This window comes from Triturus cristatus, chromosome 1_2 (genome assembly GCF_964204655.1).
Source record: "Triturus cristatus chromosome 1_2, aTriCri1.1, whole genome shotgun sequence".
Classification (NCBI taxonomy): domain Eukaryota; kingdom Metazoa; phylum Chordata; class Amphibia; order Caudata; family Salamandridae; genus Triturus; species Triturus cristatus.
The window spans coordinates 231,257,487-231,281,663 of record NC_140580.1 but is presented as its reverse complement, the minus strand read 5'-3'; the positions used below and the strand labels follow the sequence as shown (position 1 = coordinate 231,281,663).

Genomic DNA, 24,177 nt, shown 5'->3' with positions numbered 1-24,177 from the left:
TGGACCAACCCGACCCTGACCAACCTGGCCCCTATGGTGTCCAACGACATGCAGCACCTGCGTCAGGTACAACGGGGCCAACCACCACCCCCACTCCTGCCACATCCCAGGAGACACCCAGGATCCCTGCACCACCACCACAAAGCAGCCAGGCTGGCCAGGAGGGACACGGCGTCCCGGGCACCCAGGAGGAGGCAGGCGACAACGCCAATGCCACCCCTCAGGGGTCCCGGAGACCCGATGTGCCCACAAGGGCAGGCCAGGTGCAAGTGGGCAGGGGTGGTGGGAGTGGAGGACGGCGGAGGCGCCAGCCTGACCAGTTGGCTGGGGAACCGGTATATTCCCATGTCCGAAACATCCTGGACACATACCGGCAGGACACCACGGGCATGGCCCAGGTTGTGTCCATCCTCGAGGGGATCAAGACCCAGCAACATGCGGAGCAACATGCCTGTCTACTGCAAGACCAACGGAGGATGGAGGACAGACAGGCTGAGCTCGTGACGGTGTTCACGGGAATTCACACTACACTCCGTCGGATGGCCGACAACATGGGCAACCCTCCCTGTGCCAGAAGGCGTAGAACATCACCACCCACAGGGAGGGATCAGGAGGAGGAGGAGGAAACATCCGATGGAGCATCCCAAACATCGTCACGGCCTGCTTCTGAGGGTCCCCGCAGGAGGGCGGGTCGTCCACGTAAAAGACCGTGAGGGTCGGCGCAACAGCACCATCTCCCAGGACACCTGGCCTGGCACCTGGCCCACTGGAGCAACAGCAGCACAGCATCAAAAGACATTCTCTGCCACATGGCCTTGCTGGTCACTGTCTGACCAATGTTGACAAAGACTGTGGCATGGACTCTGAGGATTTCTAATGGCAAGGACACCAACTCCCCTAGTGAACTTTGGATTCCACACACCCGGAAAGCCCCTCATGTCAAACCCCCCCCCCCCCCCCCCCCACTAAAATAAAAAGTCACACCATGAAGAGAAGATGCCTGCTGGTTGCATTATTACCTTACATGTGTCTTGTAAAGTCTAACCATGCCTGAGTTCTCATTTGACTTCAACCATCCACACCCTGGGGCCTGAGTCTGGCACAGAACACACGGGTCACAGTGTTTTAGGCAAGACAGACATGGAGCACCATACACACCCGTGATGGGCCCAACCAGCTGAGGGGGTGGCCGCACAACCGTGCCGACAGACATATTGAGTACAGCAACAGTCATGCGCAGAGGTCAGGGATCATGTTGAGTGTCCTGGGGGGCACCCAGGTATGTGTAGACAGGTGGCAGAACCATGTCCTGCAAGCTTGAGTCAGGTGGATGCAGAGAATGGTGGCCTGGCCAACGTTGCATGCATGGGGATGGCACATGTCACAATACCCACACAGTCATGGACATCATGCACAATACACGGTCTAATCCCACACAAACAGCTTGCATCTTGCTACTCTACACATAGACATATAGCCACTATCACGGAAAACCATGCCAGACATGCCGGATGCACCGGGCAACACACCAGCATTGACAGAGAAGAGGCACCTTGGAGGCATAGGGACACCTTTATTAGTCGTGTATTTGGGATTGCAGAGGCAAGTCGGAGTACACATGAACGGGTCATGTGGAGTAACATGTGGGTCCAACACTGGCACCCCCCTTCTGCAGCACAAATGCGTGATATCCATGGAACTGGCACACAAGTGTCGGCTAACAGCTAAACACCCCCTGCTGCTCACAGACAGACTGCCATACACCATTGATCCGCTGATGTGGAAGTCCCACACCATGTCAAGCCAATGCAAACCGTATGTGTCCGAGGGCAGTGTTACACACATTGATGCCATCATCACATTCCACAATCCCATCACTGATGACTGTCAACAAGTCTGACCATCTATTCAGGTGTACCCATCTGCATGTCATGTGTACCATGGTGATGCAACATGTCTGCAGAGGAAACAAACATTGACAGGGGCAGTGTGCATACATCGTGAACTACTGCCACACCCAATACACCCCTGATGCATCCCTTACCCTAAGGAGACTTCCAAACTTGTCCGTGCGTGTAACGCTGAGTCAGCACACGATGACGTGTCCATGAGGAATAGCAGTGCCACAACAATGCAAGCAGCAGACGGCATGCGCAAGTACCTGGGGAAGAGAGACACACAAGAAGTCAGCCACAAAAAGCACAGCCACTTGCATGTGCATGTACTCGACACATGTATGGATGACAACATGCTAGGTCACAATTATGACTGGGGAAATACACTCATCACTGGCACCATCACTCCAGTGACACATCCACACACACCTCTGACTCACGTGCCATACATGCAGATGGAGACACACATCGCAACACATGCCACACGGGGACCAATGCGTGCACACTCAGACACTGGTACTCACCACTAAGCAAAGAAGACGCGTATGAGCCGAGTCCGGATGTCCTCTTGCGGCTCCACATCCTCCACATCACTAGCCCCATTGCCAAGCCCTTCGTCCTCCACGGGTGGATGGTCCTGGTCATCTTGATCCAGGATGAGTGGCACAGCTTTCTCAACTGCCATGTTGTGCAGCATGCAGCAGACCATGAAGATTTTGCAGACCTTCGCCGGGGCATATGGGAGGGCGCCACCGGTCTTGTGGAGGCATCGGAATCGGCTCTTCAGGAGGCCAAACGTCCTCTCTATCACTCGCCTTGTCCGGCCATGGGCGGTGTTGTAGCGGAGCTGGGCCGGCGTGATGGGGTTGCGGAGAGGTGTGATCAGCCATGGCATGTTGGGATAGCCAGCGTTCCCTACATGGAAAGCACATGGACATAAGTAGGACAGGAGAAGCGGTCGTGCTGGAAGTCTACGCAAAATACAGGACAGACAGACTGTACCCACCAACAACACATGCTCGTTCGTTGCACAGCTGCGTCATCATTTCAGGCACCCTGCTACGCCTCATGATGTAGGCATCGTGTGCTGATCCTGGAAAACGAGCACAGACATGTGAAATCACCATGTTGGACAGACACACCACAAGGGCATTGATGGAGTGGTAGTGTTTGCGATTCCTGTACGCTACCTCCTGTGCCTGTGGTGGTACCAAAGCCACATGTGTCCCATCTATGGACCCAATGACATGGGGCATCCCTCCCAGGGCATAGAATCCACGCTTGACCCCAGTCAACATTTCAGGGGTTGGGAAATGGATGAAGTCATCCAGGTGAATCAACATGGCCTCTAAAAAATCATGCAGCACACGGCAGAACATGCTCTGGGACATGCCACCAACATGAGCTATGGTATTTTGAAAGGTACCCGTGGCAAGAAAATGTAGGGCTGCCATTACCTTCAGCTTGGGTGTCAGTGCCGTAGGATACCTGTGCAGCGGTTGCAGGTGTGGTGCCAGTCTCGCCGTCAACTCCAGAATCAACCATTGGGGGAAGCGGTAGCACCGGATACAGTCATTCTCCCGCATGGCAGCCAAGTCCGGAATTGGTCGGGGAAGAGGCGGCGCTCTGCAGTAATTTGGAAGTGACAAGGAAGAGTGAGTGCACCACAACAACAATTTATTTGTACTGAGCACATGTTAATCTGTCTATACACATATGCTACATACGGAGTCAGGTATGTGCCACATGCCCTGGATACGTATGGCTGCCAGGTGACACTCCTACCAAGACCCAGCTACACACGGAGATTGTGAACCTCCACATGCCATGGCATGGGATTAGCTGTGTCCCAGTGTAAGTGAACAGCCAGAGGCAAGACAGGAGTGACATACATCCACACATCAGCAGAAGTAGGATGTCAATTTCAGAGACTGGTAGCGGAACACTAGAGCCACAGGTCACATGACATTACACTAGGACAGCCCACACACCTTGCCATTAAGGTGTCCATGTGATGACTCACCACACATTCATAGAGAGGATGCAGACATGTCCTTGTTACGCTACTCCGTGTCCCATGCATACATACGCACCTCACATCCGATACCACATGTGGCATGGTGTGCGGAACAGTGTGCAATGTCAATCTACACACAGACACATGTTGGTTGCTGCAACAGCTGCAGCTTTTGAGGGAGCTCCAACATCAAGCTAATGCGAATCCCCCACACATACATGACATAGTCACATCGTGCACCGTGGGTAGTGACATGTCAGGTGTGGTAACCCCTGTACCGGGCCTCAGGGGACACTTCCGTGTGTTGGTGTCCGTGCCATGCCAGTGACGCTCATCCCAAGTGTGCAGTACGACATGCACACATGTCAAAGGAGTCAAGGGCATGCCTGGCACACATTGCACCGTCACATATTACATGTGTACACATCTCATCATACATCTGGTGCCTTCTCAACTCAGGAGTAATGTGCCATATCACAGCCTTTCACACCTGTGCCCCACACATGTAGTACTGGCCAGACAATGCCTTGATGTCCATCCATGGACAAGTATGTCAGCCCTATTCCTTCCTGTGTGCTGCCTGTCACCACTCTGATGTGTGAAAACCACCGTACTTTTGCTTAGAGGGCCTGTGTACGTTCCCGTATCACTATGGGAGTGCTGCCGTATGTGTACCCATAGTGATGGTGAGCGTACAGGCGTGTGTACGGTCCGTACCACCATGAGTACGCATACGTGAGAACACCCATAGTGGTACGGCCCGTACACGCGTGCGTACGTTCACTATCACTATGGGTGTCCTCGCGTATGCTTACTCGTAGTGGTACGGCCCGTACACGCGTGCGTACGTTCACTATCACTATGGGTGTCCTCGCGTATGCGTACTCGTAGTGGTACGGCCCGTACACACGCCTGTACGTTCACTATCACTATGGGTGTCCTCGCGTATGCGTACTCGTAGTGGTACGGCCCGTACACATGCCTGTACGTTCACTATCACTATGGGTGTTCTCGTGTCCTGACGACGTAGGGCCCGGCGTCAGGAGGAAGATCAATGTAGCCCCCACGAAAGTTCTGGCGGCCATGGTACTGGTTGGTTATGCGCGCAGTAGGGGGGATATTAGTCTTATTGGGCTTGTGGGCGGCCTTAGGGATAGGGTTGGGTAAGGTCTGGTTCTCGGGCCTTTTGCCACTGGTATTGGGATTTTTGGTATTAGGGGAAAGGGAACGATTGGCTTAGAGCGGGGTTTGGGTATTGGGGTTGGCTTTGGTGGGGGTAGGGACAAGACCGGAGGTGGCATTTCAGGGGCAAGGGAACTAATGTTAGTTTCTGGAGCCGGGTGAATACCATCGTCATTCTCCTGAGGAGTACTCTCAGCAATATGAGGATAAGTTGCTTCCAGTTGTTTTAGGCTAAGGGTGGCCAGGGAGACTAAGGTCTTATCCATCTCGAGGAGATTATTCTCGATACGAGAGAGTCTGAGTTCCAGAGGTGACAGTAATTGTTTTAATGTACCCCAGACTATCTTAAGAAAATCTTCGTCATCACCCCCCTTGTCTCTATCCCTCCCTGGCTCACTTTGCCCTCCCTCTTTGGGTTTCTCACCATATGTGGGGAGAGGCCCTTGAATAGGGTCAAGGACTACGTTAAGATTGCTGTGTTCCCTGTCCCCCCCTATTAGATGGTTAACCAAATTTGGCGCTTGTATGGTCTCCCCAGTGGTGGGTAGTGTTCGCCTATTATTAAAGAACTGCAACCTTGCAATTTTTTCTTTTTTGCGGGCATAAGCAGATCTTGCATTGTTTTTCTTTTTTAGAGTTGGGCCATCTTTGTTTTTATTTTTTGCTACTGGGGGAGAAAGGTCAGGGGGGTCAGGGCTATCCGACAAGACAATGGCAGTTCCAGGTCCAGTGGGCGCGATTCCCTCGAAAGTTTTGGGGGGCGCAGTAGTTAAGGTGGGTATAGACTCTAATGGAAGGGAAAGAGGTGGGGGAGCATGGTGAACATCGGCATGGATTATCAGTGGGGGAGGGCAAGAAGCATGTTGTGGAGATGCAGCAGACGCGATTTTCCCTAGGGAAGATTTTTTAGAGTTAGCAAAGGTCTGGGAAAGCCTACGTGCCGCGTCAAGCTCAACTGACACCCTCTTCTGCATTTTAGTGATTTCAGCATCAATTGCTAGATTAGTCTTAACAAGGAAATCATCCAATGTCCCGCTGGGCTTACTCAGCCCCATTGCAGTTTTACTGCGACTGCCCCGTGTACTCATGATATATTTGAATTGCAGTACCCACAATGTACTTACTGGTGGAAAAGGGACGAGTCAGATAACAAAAACCAAGGGGGGTGGGCCAGGCCAGTCCTCTATGTCCTCGAACGGCCTCAAACGGCCCGCTCTTTGCCCGGTCTTCGCCCCGGCCCTTGCCCCGCGCGCGTCCCGCGTGCGCGTGGCTTTGGCAGATTATCAAGGGGAGTGACAGGAGGGGGCGGGAAGAGGACCAGCTGCGACCGATCAGCGCCGCTCAGCAGGCTGGTCCTCGCAGTCCCGCCTCTGAGCTTGTGTGTTGCGAGGTGGTTGCAGTAGACGCGTTGGTGCTCCTATGCACAACAGGGGACCAAAAAAAAAAACAGGACCCTGACACAGTCTTGAGCCTGCGAGCGGCTCCCGCGGAGCGGGGGCCGCGAGGCGGTGAGTTAGCAGCTGGAAAAGAACAGGCAACCGGGACAGCACTCCCAACACAGCCAAAGGACGAACCCAAGCAGCACAGTCTCCGTGAGGTTTTAAACAGGTGGAGGGGGCGGGAAGAGGACCAGCTGCGGCCGATCAGCGCCGCTCAGCAGGCTGGTCCTCGCAGTCCCGCCTCTGAGCTTGTGTGTTGCGAGGTGGTTGCAGTAGACGCGTTGGTGCTCCTATGCACAACACAGACACACACAGGCACAGGACATTCACCTGCCATTGCCAAATGCTGCGGTAGCGTCAGTGGCCTGTGGCATGTGACTGCTTAGAGGTGCTGCACATTATCCTGGTGTAGCTTGTGATGCACAGTGTGAGCCTGGATCATTGATTGTGTAGTTGCCCTCATTCCACCTGTGTCCTTTCAATGGCACGTACTGCTTTTGTCCTTCCCCAGAGGATCATGTCCCTATGACAAAGGTGCAATGCGTTGGATGCATACTATGCCTTGCTGTAAACAGCAAATGTGTTCTAATATGTGTCTCTGTGACATGTGCCAGGTGTATTAATGTAGTGTCACTTGTTCATCCTCACAGGTAGGCGCCTCTGCCAAGGAGCAGATATGGCTGACCGCCGTCAGCGCCGTGAGGAGTGCGGATGGTCGGAAGCGGCGCCTGTCCCAGGTGAGGAAACGCTGGCAGGATATCCGGTGCTGGGCGCGGAGGATCGCACGGGTCCTGCTGGGGGACTCACCTGAGAGCCATAAGAACCGCGGGCGCCGACTGAGCCACATCCACAAGCGTGTGCTGCCGGTGGTCTTTCCAGACTTGGAGAGGCGCTTACAGGAGATGCAGCAGCAGGAAGGGGGTAGGTACATGTGTGCTTGTTGTGTTTCACCAGCATTTGTAAGTGCACAGTTGCATGGACACACTGCCAGGGTTTAAAGGTGCTGTGCAGATCCAGTTACCCACTGTATAGCTGTGCTCTCCTGCCTCCCTTCCCCTCCTTGCAATGTGCTCCCTGGTCTGTGTGTAGTCACTCCTTCACAAGGTTATCTAGGCTGGCACTTTCTCCACGTGAACTAAGCCTGTAGCATCATGTGTGGGGGTGGTGTGTAACAGGTTTTGGGACCTTGCCTGTGCCCTGTCCAGTTCAGTACATGTGGGTTTCATGTCAGTTGGCACTGATGCAGAGTCCAGACATGGGAGTTAGTCTCACAAGTGTCATGCCTTACAGTGCGCATGTCCTATGTTGTGGCCTGTGACATGATGTGCATGAGTGTGCGATACGCATAGTGCAGGGATGGTGGCGTGTGTTGCAGTCATTCCCATTCAGGACCATGGAGCTGTGTTGCCACTACTGTCCCCTGGGGCATATTTTCCTAGGTGTCATGTGTGTCATCACAAAACGTGGACACTCTCAGTGTCTACAGCATAGGTTGTGCTCTGTGCCATTGTTCCCTGGCACCATGTGTATTGACGTGAAATGTAGTACAAGTGTCCACTGTACAGCCTGACCTGATTTTCCTTGTTCATAGTCACAGTGGCCAGTGCCTGTGTGTCTTGTTACAATCATCTGATGCTGGCCATTTGTATATGATTATTTGGACAGGCGGACCTCGGGTATTTGGCGTCCAATCTTGCATTTATGCATCCCCTGTGTATTTCACCCAGACTAAGAGGTGTACGTGCCACCTGTGTCTCAACAAATTGTCTCATGTAGGGGTTGGTTGGTGCGGGGCAATCCTCCATGTCAAAACCTGAAATCTCCTTGCTAGTTCTGGCCAGTGTGTGATGTTTGGCTGGACATACACTCAAGGTGCAGTGAGCCAGTCATGTTGGGCATGTTTTCAGTATTACCTATACAGCATGTGCCTCAAGCTCATGGATTTTGTCCCTCCTCATCCCTATTGTCGGCAACGCTGTGTGGTGCAGATGCAGTGCTGGATTGTCCCCAGGGCCTGGCTCCTATGTCAAACTCCATTTCATGTCATTTGCTATTGTGTCATGCTCTCCATGGATTTTCATTGGCATGGTGGGTCAACCAACTGTGTGTTGCATGCCCTACATCTGTACCTTGTTTTGTAGATGTTACTGATCTTTCTTTTCAGGCTATGCACTGTAACCTACGTAGATTGGACTCATGTGACATATGTATACAGGTGTGTGATTAATTGCTGTCTCTTCACCTTGCCCACAGCATCGTCGGGGGACACGGAGGGAGACATGAGCACAGACGGAGCGGAGGGACCGGGCACCAATGCCAGCGTTGACATCGTGGCTGGCACATTGAGTGGTACAGAGGCGGAGGAGAGTGAGGCCGAGGACCTGTCCACTGGCACCACCGAATATGAAGCCGACGGGTCCGAGGATGATCTCTCCGAGTGGGCGGAGGCTGCACCAGCAGCTGACAGCGGCACAACATCGCACCCCGCCCCCTCCATTGCCATCAGCCGCCTCCCACTTGCTCGTGTCCCTTCCCAACGTGCCCGGTCACCACATGTCTCCTTCCTGCCAGGCACCGCACCCCCTGCCCCTGTCTCCACTGCTGCCGCCAATGGCGAGTCTGTGGACATCCAGCGGCAGTTGCAGATTGGTCAGGCTGCGATCCTTAATGTCCTCCATGGCCACAGCCAGGTCCTCAACAACATGGAGGCATACTTGGAGGGCATTCACTCATCGCAGGCTGACCAACGCAGCTTGCTGAGGTCGATAGACTCGACACTGACTGCAGCAGTGGGTCTCCTGCAGCGCTACGTCCAACCCCCTACCCCTGCCCCATCCACACCTCCCACTCCCATGCCTGTCCCACGTACACCCAGACATCAGCATGCACCCACCACGACGGACACAGGCACCACACCAGCAGGGAAGGTCACCCGCACACCTCCTGGCATGCACACACAGGGTGAAGTAGGCACACCCACTGGGTCGGAGGGCAAACGTAAGACACGCAGCCAGAGTGGGAGTCCGCATTCCACCAAATCCACTCCCTCCAAATCCCCTCCCCTCAGCTCTCCTGGCCACATATCACACAAAGACTCCTTCATGGCCGCTCTGTCCCTGAGCCCCACAGTGACACCACCCCGCAAGCGGTCAAGGGAGTCCCCGGTCAGGGTGGTTGATCCCCCCCCCTGTCTGCACACTCCCCCAGTGGCGCTGCGACCCATCCCTCTGACCCCCCCCCCCTCCTTGGGGCCTGTGGTTCCTTCGGGTGCAGGGGACTCCCTGGAGGACCTTGCTAAGGTGTGCAGCGAGAAACCGGCCTCCGCCTTTGGCCCTGCCCCACCCCCTGTGGTGGAGTCCTCCATCCCTGCACCCACGAGGCCTACCCTTCGCCCTCCTGTCCCTGGTTCTCCCCCCCACATGATGCCCTCACCCCTGTAGAAGACAACGGAATCTAACTGTGCAGGCAAGCTAGGGGACACGCATCCCACCGTGTCCCCCATCCAGCTGTGACTTCTGGACTGCCCTATGGGCTTTGTAAATATTGAACTTCCTACAAACAAGACTTTTTTGGTTCATGCTGAATAAAGCAATTTATTTTTTTCCCCTTGGAACACTACTGCTTTGCTGGTATTGCTGTTGGTGGGGCTGCTACATGGTTTTGGGTGGTGTTCATGTGTTGGGTGTGTGGGAAATGTAGTAGTGTGCTGGTCATAGGGGGGACCCTGGGATCTGTGTGCCATCACACGGTGTTAGCTAGGTTTCTCTGTTCATGTAAGCAGTTGCTGCATGGTGAAATTGTCCAAAGGTGTATACCTTGCTCTGTGTACCCTGACATCTTCCCTGCAGGGTGTTCCCAATATTTAGCGCTGAGCTGTGTGTACATTAGCTGGGTGTGTGACGGACTCCTTCAACTTTGCACATGCATGCTGAGCAATGTCTCCACCTGCATCATTCGTGGCATCCTTGGTAGTCATTGTACTTGTGTATGTGGACTATTGACATGACTTCATGTGGACATGTTTTCTTTTCTGCGCTATGCATGTGTATACTCCCAGCCTCGCACACATGTGGTACATGTACTGCAGGGTCTTTGTGCACCTGACTGAAATTTGTGGGCATGGTATCTGTGGCTACTCCACCCTTTGCGTTCCATGGGCACTGCTGTGAGTGTTAGACACACACCCCTCCTGCGTCTGGGCACTGCTGGGAGTGATAGGCACACACCCCTCCTGTGTCTGGGCACTGCTGGGAGGACTCTGCACACACCCCTCCTGTCTCTGGGCACTGCTGGGAGGACTCTGCACCCACCCCTCCTGTCTCTGGGCACTGCTGGGAGGACTCTGCACACACCCCTCCTATTTAACAATATGTACGCTTAGAACATACACGTGTGTGGGTTCGCTCCATGGGGGTACGGGTCGTACTTACACTGTTGGGGTGGGAGTACGCTCCATACGTACGCGGGTGGGGTACGGGTCGTACTTACACTGTTGGGGTGGGAGTACGCTCCATACGTACGCGGGTGGGGTACGGGTCGTACTTACACTGTTGGGGTTGGGGTATGCTCCATGCATACGAGGTGGGGGTACGGGTCGTACTTACACTGTTGGGGTTGGGGTACACTCCATGCATACGAGGTGGGGGTACGTGTCGTACATACACTGTTGGGGTTGGGGTACGCTCCATGCATGCGAGGTGGGGGTACGTGTCGTACATACACGGTTGGGGTAGGGGTACACTCCATGCATACGCGGGTGGGGGTACGGGTCGTACTTACACTGTTGGAGTGGGGGTACGCTCCATACGTCCGCGGGTGAGGGTACGGGTCGTACTTACACTGTTGGGGTGGGGGTACGCTCCATACGTACGCGGGTGAGGGTACGGGTCGTACATACACTGTTGGGGTGGGGGTACGCTCCATGCATAGGCGGGTGAGGGTACGGGTCGTACATACACTGTTGGGGTGGGGGGTACGCTCCATGCATACGCGGGTGGGGGTACGGGTCGTACTTACACTGTTGGGGTGGGAGTACGCTCCATACGTACGCGGGTGGGGTACGGGTCGTACTTACACTGTTGGCGTGGGGGTACGGTACGTACATACACGGTTGGGGTGGGGGTACGCTCCATGCATACGGGGGTGGGGGTACGGGTCGTACATACACGGTTGGGGTGGGGGGTACGCTCCATGCATACACGGGTGGGGGTACGGGTCGTACTTACACTGTTGGGGTGGGGGGTACGCTCCATACGTACGCGGGTGAGGGTACGGGTCGTACATACACGGTTGGGGTGGGGGGTACGCTCCATGCATACGCGGGTGGGGGTACGGTCCGTACATATCCGTACCCACACTGTGGAATGCTTGTGCGGGCCGTACCCAGGCCTTTGCCACGTGGGTACAGCCGTCCCGCCATTGTTGGGGTGACGTAGGTGTGGGCGTGGTACGACTCGTACCCACGCTCTTAAGGCGTGGGTACGGGACGTACCTGTATTGTAGTGTTGCCGGTTTGCGTCGTCAGGCACTTCCGTTGTGGCGGACGCTGGCTTTGCTGGACACGCCCCCTACCCCTCGTAGTGACCAGGGCCTGGGGGTCAGGTATGTCCAGGGCATGTGTGCTGTGTGACTTTGGTGGGGGTTTTGTGGCCTGCCCCTGGTCCTGCCCACCCCTTTCCCCCCTCCCTTAGTTGTTCTGACCTTCTGCGGCGTCTGCGTCCGAACCTGTAGAGTAGGTCGACTGCTATGAGGGCCAGGATGACACGTAGGTTCGGGTCCATGTCTGACCGTCGCGTACAGGTACTCCTTGTTCGCCTCGTCCTGATTTCCCGGCAGTTTTTGGCAGCCGGAAAATATTGTCCGTGCGGGATGACGTCGGTGCGAATCGTAATTCCTGGTTCGTGAATGGCAGGCTGCATGCGTCCCGACGTCACGTCGGCGCTTTCCCGGATCGCATTTGTATGTTTATTTTCGTCGGTCGGGGTTTTGTACGATTCGTACGGAAATGGTGTTTCCGTGCGAATCGTAATTCCATGTTTGTATATTGTTACGACCGGGTACGCGTCGGACGGAGAATATGCTCCGTCCGACGGTTCGTACCCGGTTTTTACAGGATCGTAATCGGCACCTTAGTGTGTAAGATGTGAGGAGGTTGGCGCAGGCCTATTGCATATGCTGTGGTCATGCCCAGCTATTCAAATGTATTGGGGGGCTGTCACCAGCTGTTTGGCCCAGTGCACGGAACTTACCTTGGACTGGTCGTGGGAGGCATGTATTTTGGGACTATTCCCAAGATCCAAGGGGCACAAAGTGACTTCTAGATACATAGACTTTGGCCTTATAGTTACCAAACATCTACTTTACACGCCGTTGGAAGTCTCCTGCTCCACCAGTAGCAGTAGCCTGGTATCAATCCCTACTATGTTGGGCGTAAGAGGAAAGTGTGGTGCTTCACCGAGAAGACGCCACAGGGTTGAGAAAACAGCCCATAGCAGAGGTGTGGGACTCAATATTAGCTAATTTCCGCACGGCCTGGCGTGAGCGCTTGCAGGCGCAGGTGGATGAGCCTGCGGCGGACAACGATTAGGTAATAGTAAATAACTTACAATACGCGGACAGAAGGGAGACGCACAGCTCACTATCATGGTAGTCTGTGCATGTATGCGACAGGGATGCTATTTCCCCTCCCCCTCCCCATCCCTGTCCCAGCCCCCCCACAGAATGGTGTTCTTCCACCCTTTCCCCCATTCCTGCCCCTCAAGCCGCTGCACACTTATCCTCCCCCTCTCTCCCCAGTGCTGTGCATGCTCTCTCCTTTCGGACATACATTCAGCCCCCGAGCATCAACACGCACCGTTTAAACGGTGGTCATCGAATACTATAAGGTATGGGACACCGGGTGCACACTACGCACAGCTGTAATAGATAAACGGGCTGCTGTGGTGCGAATGGGGCGTCATGGGCGTGGTACATGCAGCGACACATAGATTTACCGTAAATATTCCAGGTGGAGGGGTACACTGTTAAGGGTTATGTTTATATGTAACTGTTCATTGTTTAAATCTGTATATAAAGATAGCATGCTACGGGCCCACATATGGGGCCTGAAAAGTTGATAATGATGGAAATTAGGAATGCCATAACTGTATTAGTTGCATAAGCTAAGATTCAAACTGTATAGTGACACAACCGCGTTCAAATGTAATGTATACTGTGAATATAAAAACAATAATAATAAAAACAATGTTAAACAAAAAAATAAGTACCCCCTCATCGCCAGTTTTTAGGTTGGCAATAGTTAGGCCTTTGCAAAAAGAATACAATGGCAATAACGACACAGGCACTTATAAGTGTAGCAGCCAAAACAAGGAATTCGACCCCTGCATGTTGTGACAAGATCTCTGGTACATATTCTTCTGTGGATTATGACAGACTTGTATTCTTAAGTAATAAACTGTCTGCTTGCAATGGCTCGCTTTCCTAGTAAAAGCATTCTCCAAGATGCCTTCCCTTTGTACACACTGCATTTTTGCAAGCATTATCCTGCTCCTGACTTTAAACCAGATTTTAGATGCAATTGCTGTCTACAACAAATCCAACCAGACCCAAATGGCCCCTCTCCTTCCTAAGCCGCCAATGCCAGGAATGGTAGACATTATTCGGCTTTAAACTAGTATCATCAATGTAGGCTGCCTGTCCCTTGTACTATGCCTCTAGTCTTGTTGAGCATGGTAAATGGATTTCAGTGACAGTTCCAACTTGTGGTTAATGACTTTCCTTGTACCTCTGCAGGCCTACATTATGACCAGCCTAGTAAATTGTGTCGTATGTATCGCACCTGATAAACTGCAACTCAGCCGAATTGGAGTTTACAGGCTGTTAGAAATATAGCCGATTACTCCTTTTTGTGGGATAGCACGGATTTTTGTGCTTACCACACCAAAATCCACAGTTTCTAGTAAATATCAGGAGTTTTACCCCGTTAAATATATTTACCATGAAACCCATAATTGTAATATATGCGGTAGTAGGAGTGCCCACACATGTTGCAATTGAATGGGCTACTTTTTTTCAGTCTCCACCTATGCAACACTTCTTTTTTATTAGCTGCAAGATCTTATCCTTTATTTACAGAATACATTTTGAATAATTCTTCAACACATTATGTTGAGCTGTTTGTTTTGTGTTTCATGTAGCATTATTTATCACTTCTCAATAACTTAATCGTGCTAGATGAGCTAACAATAGATAGCTACACGAAGGAAAAGAAATCAATGAAAGTTTGAGTCCAATCCCATGAGTGTCTCCCATATCTTAAAATGTTCAATTGCGACCCTTGATCAGTGCTGGTTCCATTAGAAATCAAGTCTGAATATTTCAGTTTTTTTATCATAAAAAGTTAGCATTGTATCTCACGGAGGTAGGTAGGTAGCAAATGAGTTTATTTTGACAATTGTCCATAAAACATTCTAAAAAGCACAATTAACAATTAAAATCAATAAAAAGGCGCTGTCTTACTACTGGACAACCCCCTCACATTATAGTTCACTATAAAAATTCTATTAAACTGAACTTAAAAACCGAGCAATTCCCACTGCCACATCTAAATAGCGCATTTCTTCACAACTTTCCCCTATGGAGAGTACCATATTTAAAAAACAGAGGTCTTAAAAACGTAATTAGATTTATGGGATAAAAACACAGTCCATTAGTATATGCAGCAAGGAACATTTTACATTCACGGGGCAGGGGCAGAGGTCACTATTGTCCTAGACCCAGGCCCGGTTTGGGCGGGATGAGTACATTGGATTACATCTTACCCTGGCCCTTAATATTTCATTTCACAACCCTGGATCGGGTAACTATCAGGGTGGGGTTGAGGCCCTGTCCTCTTGATGATCTGCCTGTTTTGATCTCTTGAATGAACGTTGATGGATAAGGCAGGCAGATCTTGGTCTAAGGTCTCTTGCTGGGAGGGGTCAATTTCTGAAGATATTGTGCACCTTTGCCTGGTACTGGTGGGTAGACGTAGACAGTGCTTCGGATTTTGATTGTAGCTTCCACTCAAAGCCAGTCGGATTTACCCTGGTCACACATCAAGAGCTTTAGGGACTATCCGGCTGCCTGGTTTTGTAGCCTGGCAATGAATTACTGGCCTAGGCCTTTGGAGACGATGTTCAGTAGCTACAATTGTTCCATGACAAGTGCCCTTGTCACTTCCACCCACCTACTGAGCTGACTTGGAGGAAAACTGAATGAGAGTTTATGCTCAGGGTCGGACTGATGCCCAAGTAATGGAAGCTGTGTTTTAATGTCATAAAAACACAATTTGCACCACCACATCATACCAAAGAAACGGATAATATAAGTTTGGCCACATAATAAAACCATTATGTGTAAGAATGTATTATGTTACATTTTTGTACGAGTGACTTTGATAATTTATGGAACGTACAGTGTATGTTATGAAACCTAACGATACATGCTGTAACTTTCATTTAAACATTTTCTAACAGATGTATTTGGCTATACAATCCTTTGAGCGTTTTTAATGCATATTTTCTATATTGTTTTATAGGAGGAATTGCTTAGCCAGGAAGAACGTCTTCAGCGAAATCTGGACCAGTTTGTAAAAGAAGAAGAAGAATTGGAAACAGAATATATGTTGAAAAATGATATCAATAACGCTTCTCCGGGAATTACTAATATTTTATACCCAAACATTTCAAAGTCATGGTCACATTGATCACACAATGCAAAAATAACCAGTAGATTTCCGTTTTAAGAGAAAACGTGTCTTAACCATTACTGTCAAGCATTAGCCAGCTATAAATATATATATATATATGGAGAGTGCTCTCAGCCACGATATCCAATAAAAGAAAAAACTTTGTATTTGTGTTGTCATGAGAGAAACAATGAAAACACCAAGGGCAATAGCTTTTGAACATTGAGGCTGAGTCAAAAACATTCCATTTGGTCTACTTTGGAAGATGCAGTTGGGGATAATTCATCAGAAACACAGAGGACCGTAAGCCCGATGTGAATCATAGCTATAGGAATCGACTATCAAGCAAAACATGTAAAAAACAAAAAAAGGCATTTTTCATGTGCCCATTTTGTCTTTAAATTAGTACTCAAACTATCGGGAAAAAAAGGCAAAGAGAAACACTATTAGGCATAAATCAAACAGCACTCAACAAAATAATGGGGCAAATAACCTGCTCACAATGTAGCTTCTATCCTAATACATTCTGAAGTTCACTGCCATCGAATTTATCACCAAAAATAATTATGTTACTGGCAGTAGCAGTATAATAAAGCAGTATGTACATTAAATAGAAAAGGGCTAATATTATATCATATATTTTTGTTCATTAGAGTTTTAAGTCCCCATTTGAACATTCTCCTTTCACACCCATGTAATGCAAAAGCAGATGTTTAGATGTTTAGATGTTAAGCAGTGCTTAATTTGAGCGGTGGTTTCCGGTGCTCACCGGCACTTAATTGCCAACAGTGGGACATAGAACAGTCTGCCACATGGTGGCCCTGTTTAGCTAATTTGAGGATGAGGACAACATGAGTTGTTTATTCATTCAACATACAATAAAAATGACAAATACCTGCCACCCAAGCCATTCTTGTAACATTGAGGGTATGGAATAGTCTGAATTGTCAAACTTGTAGGTGTGTGATGGTTAGTAGATGTGCTTGTACTGTCATTGGCAGCGCTGGCAGGGGCAATAGGTGTGGCTAGGAACTCCTTATTTGATTCATATTGTCTATGTCTGCCATTTGTTCATCCAATAAATCCATTTAAGAAATCCACAAAGCAACAGTGCACACTTATTTTTGGTAGCAAAAAAGAATTGAGAGTTTGCTGAAAGGTAATGTAGTTGAACAGCTTTCTCTTGCCACATTTGTAAGTGCGGAATTGGATTGTACTTGGACCTCATTTAAAAAAAAATTGGCAAAAAACAGGCACGCATGGGGCCCATGGAAAACTATAAATTCTAGGCGGGTGAAGATACAATTTCGGCAGAGGAAGGGTGCAATATTACCACAAAATACTACTGTAGGACCGATGATCCCTCTCTGTTATATGTAATATTGTATCCTTGCTCTAGGAACTGGTGAAGGCGCCAACTGTGATCACTGATTATGCTGATGGGATGTTTATTTATTGAAAATATATATATATATATTTTAAAACAGGCTCGCAGACATTATAAACAAGATGGCAACAGAAGGTAAACAATTAGACTCAATAATGACCTTAGCACCACCTATTTTTCAAATGGAGTCTTGGCCAAGCCCAACTGTTTTTAACAATAAGGCAGGCCTAAACACATTCTGGAAACAGCCCCCCCCCCCCCTCAGAAATGTAATTTCAAATTAGAAGTCCAAACTGTAATTGGGATTTGTTTTTTTTGTCTCACAATTATGCATTCTCCCCACACATTTAAGCATGAATGTTGGCTTAAACTTACACTGCTTGAAATAGTTGCAATCACTTTCGATAAATATGGCATTATCGGGCGCATATGATTATGTTCCTTGAATGTGGTCCCTGATTAATACTCCCCAGGTCAGTTTTAGTGGCCAGAAGCTTGTTGAATAATGAAATGACTTTCAAAATAATTATCATTTTAGAGTTCTGCTGCACGGCTTTGTTCTTTGTTTTTAGCTGTTCCATTGTAATAATAGAAGAAGCTGCGATAGCAGCTGCAATTAAGTGCCGGTGCTGAGCACCAGAAATCACTGGCTAAAATTAAGCAATGAATTGCAGAGGGTTTAGACGGACCTCTTTTCCTTTTTGTAGTATGATTAGGTATGTTCGGTGTTTGCTGATTTATAGCAGACTGTATAGGTAAAGACAAAGGTGTCTGGGAGAGTCACAAGCAGTAAGCTTGTCGGCTGTAGAGGGGAATAGTGGCCCGACTGTGTGAATGTATAGAGTCTATGGGGGATATTCTCAAGGAACTATCGCCGAGTTAACGGCACTTTATCACAGCCAAAGTTGCGATAAATGTATCGCCCTATTCACAAGCTGGTGTTAACAGCCCATAACACCAGTTTACCCGCGATAGCAGCTGCAAAAAACATCGCCACAGATGACCCCGGCAACTATCACTAATGAGATGCAGTGTTGGCATTCCCGTGCCAAAAGCCGCAACAACACCACTCCACAACATTCTCAATGACCAGCCAGATTGGTGAAAAGACCACGAAACATGCAATAAGGCGCGTTAGCAGCAGGAAATTAACACCTGCTCTGACCTGTTGTAAAGTCGAACGGCAGCCTGCACCACAAAAGGGAGCCCAGCCCAGACCTACACCTGAAGAACAACAGATGCCATGGAGCCACTGAACATGCAGGCCGGACACCCAAGAGGGCCCCAAAAGCCATCGCCACTACCCCCAGGACCACCCCCCCCCGGCACCCACCGCCCCCGGATCAACACTGAAGCAGCGCAGACAAAGACAGCGACCCTCCGAATCACCAACCTCACAGACCCAACACCAGAGAATGTCATTGCCCACTACATGCTCAAAGGAACAACCCTCCTCCACATCCTGACCACCATTGCCCACAGGCTGACGATACCAACACAGCGGACAACCAACATCCCACCTCAGAAAAAGCTGCTGGCTGTGCTGCATGTGCGCAGGAACAGCTGGAGACCAAGAATGGCGTGTATGCCACAGCTGGCTTCCCACACGTGTCAGGGGGCAATTGACTGCACACATGTCCTACTAGTGGCCCCTGGCAACACTGCACACAATAAGCGCAACAGAAAGCGCACGTATCCCACCAATGTGCAGGCAATAGTGAACCACCGGGGAATCTCCGCCAACGCCGCCGCCAACCACCCAGACAGTGTGCATGATTCCTACACCTTCTGACAGTCCATCATCAACCTGCACCACGGAAATGCACTGCTCGTTGGCCAATACCAAATGCACACACCACACACCTCAACTCCACAATCATGCAACACACAACACAGGAAATGCACACATCACAAGCTCACATACAACATGAACACCCACCAGACACGACAGCACAACTCACTGTGGGAACCCGGGCCAGCCATGTACATTAGCCATCATTGGCATGGCATGGCACCCCAGCCACACAATAGCAGAATGTCGGAAGAGGTGGGGACCTGGCATGTGCGAAGGAAGCAAGTGACCGATAAATAAGACTGTACACAATGCAAAGTGTGGCGTGGAAGTGCTGGCCAGACTGCAGTATGCAGACCACACACATATCCATGTCGACACACACCGCTAGTGTTTGGAGTGTAGTGGACAGTGGACGCAACCATGTCAGCCCAGCCAGTGGGGAAGATCGCGGAAATGTAGCTTGTTATGCCCCCCGTAAGCCTCACCATAAGCTTGAGCGGAGTGGGCTGGCCCGGTGTACGCCAGGCCAGCGTAAGGGTATGAATAAAAGGCACATAACTCTGGGCGTGGTCCTCTTCCAGAATACCCAACTTCTCTGCCGGGGCGGCACCTCTCACCCTACCACGAGGCCGACGCCGTGAGCGGTGTTGCCAGCGATCCTGGGCGCCTGCTGCACCCTGGGACTCTGGTCCCCGAACCAGTCTTGCCCGCCCCTGCACACCCAGGCCTCAATGCCCACATGCTGACACCAGCGTGTGTCAAAGAGGGCCCACCACGTGCCGGTGCAATCTCCAAACCAGAGGCCTGCGACCTTGGCAGCCCCCTCAGACCATCACGGCCTCCGCAACACAGGCCCACAGTACTCCTTTCTCGTTGACGTACTCCGCCAGCATGCACAGCGGACAAGTAGGACACACATTTGGAACTGAGTCTTGATCACACCATGGCAGAGCACATTAATTATTGCTGAGTGTATGTCATTATACACCCTTCGATGTGGTGCCACCAGGTCTTAGTAGTACATCACAACCGCAAGATTCTGTGATCCCACGCGGACAACTGCTCTCGGTCTACGCTGCGCTCGAGTAGGTCACAGAATTGGAACTGAACATCGATTATTCAAAGGCAGAGTGCATATCATTGCACGCAAGGAGAGGCGTAAGAGGACGACGCATTGCATTTGGGAGGAAAAAAGGATCATCGTTACGGAGGTGATGGAACACTACCGACAACTGCCCTGGTGTCACTGACTCTGTGCATCGCGAGCCTACGACACGTGGCTGTGGCCCACTGCTGACCACTGCCTCCGGCCTACACTGCGGTCCAGTAGGTCACAGAGTCTTGATTTGGCAATGCCGGAGTTCATATCATTGTCCCGGCATCATTGCAGACTGCATCCCCTCTCAGCCCCGGTGCCACTAAGTCTGTTCCCCGACATTCATGGACATTCTCTGGTCGCACATTGGTGGTGTCTGAGTCTATGGACTCGGGGATAGTTTTCATCCTCATGCAGCTGATACCGAATTGGTGGTGGCAACGAGGCTGTCGCTCTCCACTCCTCCATTTACTGCTTCTGGATAGCTTCTGCCCTCTGCATCATGCCCTGGAGGACACCTTTCACTGTCCCCCACAGCCCTCCGCCACATTCACCTTCGACATCGAGGAGGACCCGCTCAGTCTGTGTGGCCCTACCTCAGTGGACCGCAAGTCACCTTCCCGTGGCGGTGTGCCTGTGCCAGCTGCTGTGCATCCGGGGCCACTAACTCTGTGCAGCTGTCTGAATGAATATTGGATGACCTCTGTGACGGTGGTCTTGGGGTCATCGACACTATGTGCATGTGGCCCTGCGCTGTCCGCTGCCTCTGTCCTCAACTACGGACCACCAGGGCTCACACATCAAATCGAGTCCTGAATGGACCGGACGTCACATCACTGCAGGAGGCACACGCCACCATCGCCAGGGCTAACTCCAACCACCATCTGCCAGAGTCGAAACTGTGGTACTGGCAGACTAACGGAGTGGCTCAGACCTGTCGTGGATGCCATCATCTGCCTGATGCCCTGCTCAGCACTCCAGGTGCCACTGACTCAGTGCACCGCAACCCATGGACCGATACGGATTAAGTTTTGTGCTGTGGAGAGGTTGCACAGCAATGTCACCTCAGGCAGTGTGGGAGACCTGGGACGTTGATGAGGAAGTTGATGCAGGTCTAACACCCCTACTGCATCTGCATCAGGAATATCCCGAATGGACACAATCCTAGTCATTTTCATCACATGAGCATGCTCAGCTTTAGTGCCACAAGATCAGTGCACTGCAACTCACAGACACTGTTTGTATGTTGGGTGACCTCTGTATTTGCTCCAGCTCCCTCCATGTTGCTCAGCAGTTGACTCTGTTATGCAGGTGTTTTCTGTTTCCATTGCACTGGTGTCCACTGTTCAAGTTGTTGCCAGCACCAAGCACTCCATGCGGGCTGGCTTATACTCACCCCACACACATCCAGCACAGGCGTCCCTGTACATGTGGCCCTGCCAATAAAGGGGCCGGGCGCACGTGCCCGTTGCCAGTTCAACATAATATCTGCGTGTGTCCCTGTGGTCTTGTTGTATGCATGAGGGCCCTGGGCCCTACGCCATTACATTGTACTGTGTACAGCGGACGCAGACATGTCACTACAGGCAGTGGATTAAAGCTTGAACATGTAGCTTTGTCGTCACCTACTCAATTCATAAGGGGGGTGGACTGGGCCGTCGTACTCAGAGCCAGCGTGTGTGTGTGACTGATATGTGTGTGCCCCTGTGCGTGGTTCTGTACTGGGAATGTGCATCTGCATGTGTCTCTATGGCAGTGTGGGTCTCCTCTGTGGGGTGTTGGTGGTCCCGGAAGGGTAATAGACACCCACGTATGTCATCTAGTTCGCCTTCCATGGGTTCAGACCACACCTGCACCTGTTCGGCCACCTCCTTTTGGCGGTCTGACACCTGGCATTGGGGTGCCATGTGTGGGCCGGTGAAGTGTAGTGAGCCAGCCGTGCTTGTGGGTGCTTCATGCTGTGTGGTCTGTTGCAGGGTCTCCTCCATTGGCCTCCTCGACACTCCGACTGCATTCCCGGTGGTCTAATTGTGGGTCAGTTGATGGTAGTGTTTTGTCACCTCCGAGACGCTGATCTGGTTTTGCTGCGGACTGCACCTGGTCTTCCTCTCCCTCTTCTCCCTGGCCTTCCCCGATCCCGTTGTACCTTGCTTGTGGTCTGTGGGGGTTGTGGGGTTTGCGTTGGCCTCTGCGCTTGGTCAAGGTGCATCCATGTTGCTACGCACTTTGGATTGTTTCTAGTGTGTTGTTTTTGTAGCTTTTATAGTGCATTTTCCTGCCAGACGCGTGGGATTTGCATGCCTGCCGCTGGTTTTTGCAGCTTTTTGTATCGCGATTGGCCTCATTGCAGCTTTTCTTGCGTTTGTGTTTCGCATTTTTGCGGTGTGGCATTGATTTTAACGCGGTCAGTTGGCGCGTTATCTGGAGACTATCGCATGGTACCGCCGTGTTGTGAATACTTGTTTAACATGGCGTAAATTTCCCGCAATAGACTACGATGTTGAGAGGTGCGTTAAGTTACTTTTGCAATGGTTATCACACATTCTTGAGAATATGCCCCTATGTGCTTCCAAGGACAGCCTCTTCTCTGCAATTGCAATTTATTTGTCCAAAGGGCAGAGCCCAAGTTGCCTTTACCAGAAAGTTATCTAGGGTAGTAATGGTTACCTCCTAAGTAGCTGGTTGAATTGCGTTTTTCCTCCCCATTCTTCTAAGAGCTGATAGAGTTGACTGGTTAGAAGGGCAGCCCAGCCTCTTCCGGGCTCCAAAGGGCACAGGGTGGGGGTGGGCCCGCCCTTGGTCTGGGCTTCGCCCGGGCATGGCTGGTGTGCGTCCCGTGCAGAAGAAATCGCGCTTCTAATTTACGCGCTTCCAGGCGCAGCGTCAATCACAGTGGAGGTGGAGAGTCTTGACAATAGAGTTCTCTCCACTCCCCCTGGCGCTGAATCGGGCGGTACGCAAAAGGTAGCAGTCAACAGGTTTCCCGCGCGACGAAAGCAGCGCTTGTAATTTATGCACCTCTGGCTGCAGTGACAATCGCAGCAGAGCTGGCGAGTATGGTCAATGGCGTGCTCTCCACTCCCCCTGGCACTGGATCGGGCGGTAAGCAACAGGCAGCAGCCTTTCTGCTAATGGTTTGACAAATGTATCTTGCAGTTTAAGTGAAGTTATCTCACATACAAAATATTTGAATCATGCGTTGTGTTTACATACATGAAGTGATTTGTGTAGCTATTCGAAATCTACCAGGACTTAAAAACTCCATTTCGCAACAATTTTGAGCTGGGTCCAATATTTTGGCATCACATGACATCTATTTATATATTATTTAAATTGCCTAAAACAGTTTGCATCTTTCCTTCTTGACTGCACTAGTTAGTTTGTGACTTTTAAAAATTTCTTCTGAGCCTATAAAATTGTCAAGATAATAGAGATAGATGTCTTTGACATTGTGACAATGATAGCATTCTTGAAAAGTTATCTGTCTTCGAATAAATTATTGGTGACCTAAATCGTCTCATGTGTCGTTTATGTTGCGCTATATTTGTTTGCATTCTCACTCATGTATTTGCTTTACTAGAAATGTGGAAAACACAGCAAGGATTCACGCTAAGAGTAAACCAATGTTTCACGAGGGAG

The 24,177-nt window shown here is 50.7% G+C and overlaps 1 protein-coding gene across 1 annotated transcript in view; it reads left to right on the top strand.

The window, feature by feature from the left end:
- Positions 1-18,186, top strand: part of PKD2L1 (polycystin 2 like 1, transient receptor potential cation channel) — a 3,023,543-nt gene extending 3,005,357 nt beyond the window's left edge. The window contains exon 15 of the mRNA XM_085603531.1: positions 16,111-18,186. Coding sequence (XP_085459657.1) covers positions 16,111-16,278 — 168 coding nt within the window. The 3' untranslated portion in view covers positions 16,279-18,186. The remainder of the gene's footprint in view (positions 1-16,110) is intronic.
- Positions 18,187-24,177: the final 5,991 nt, after the last annotated feature.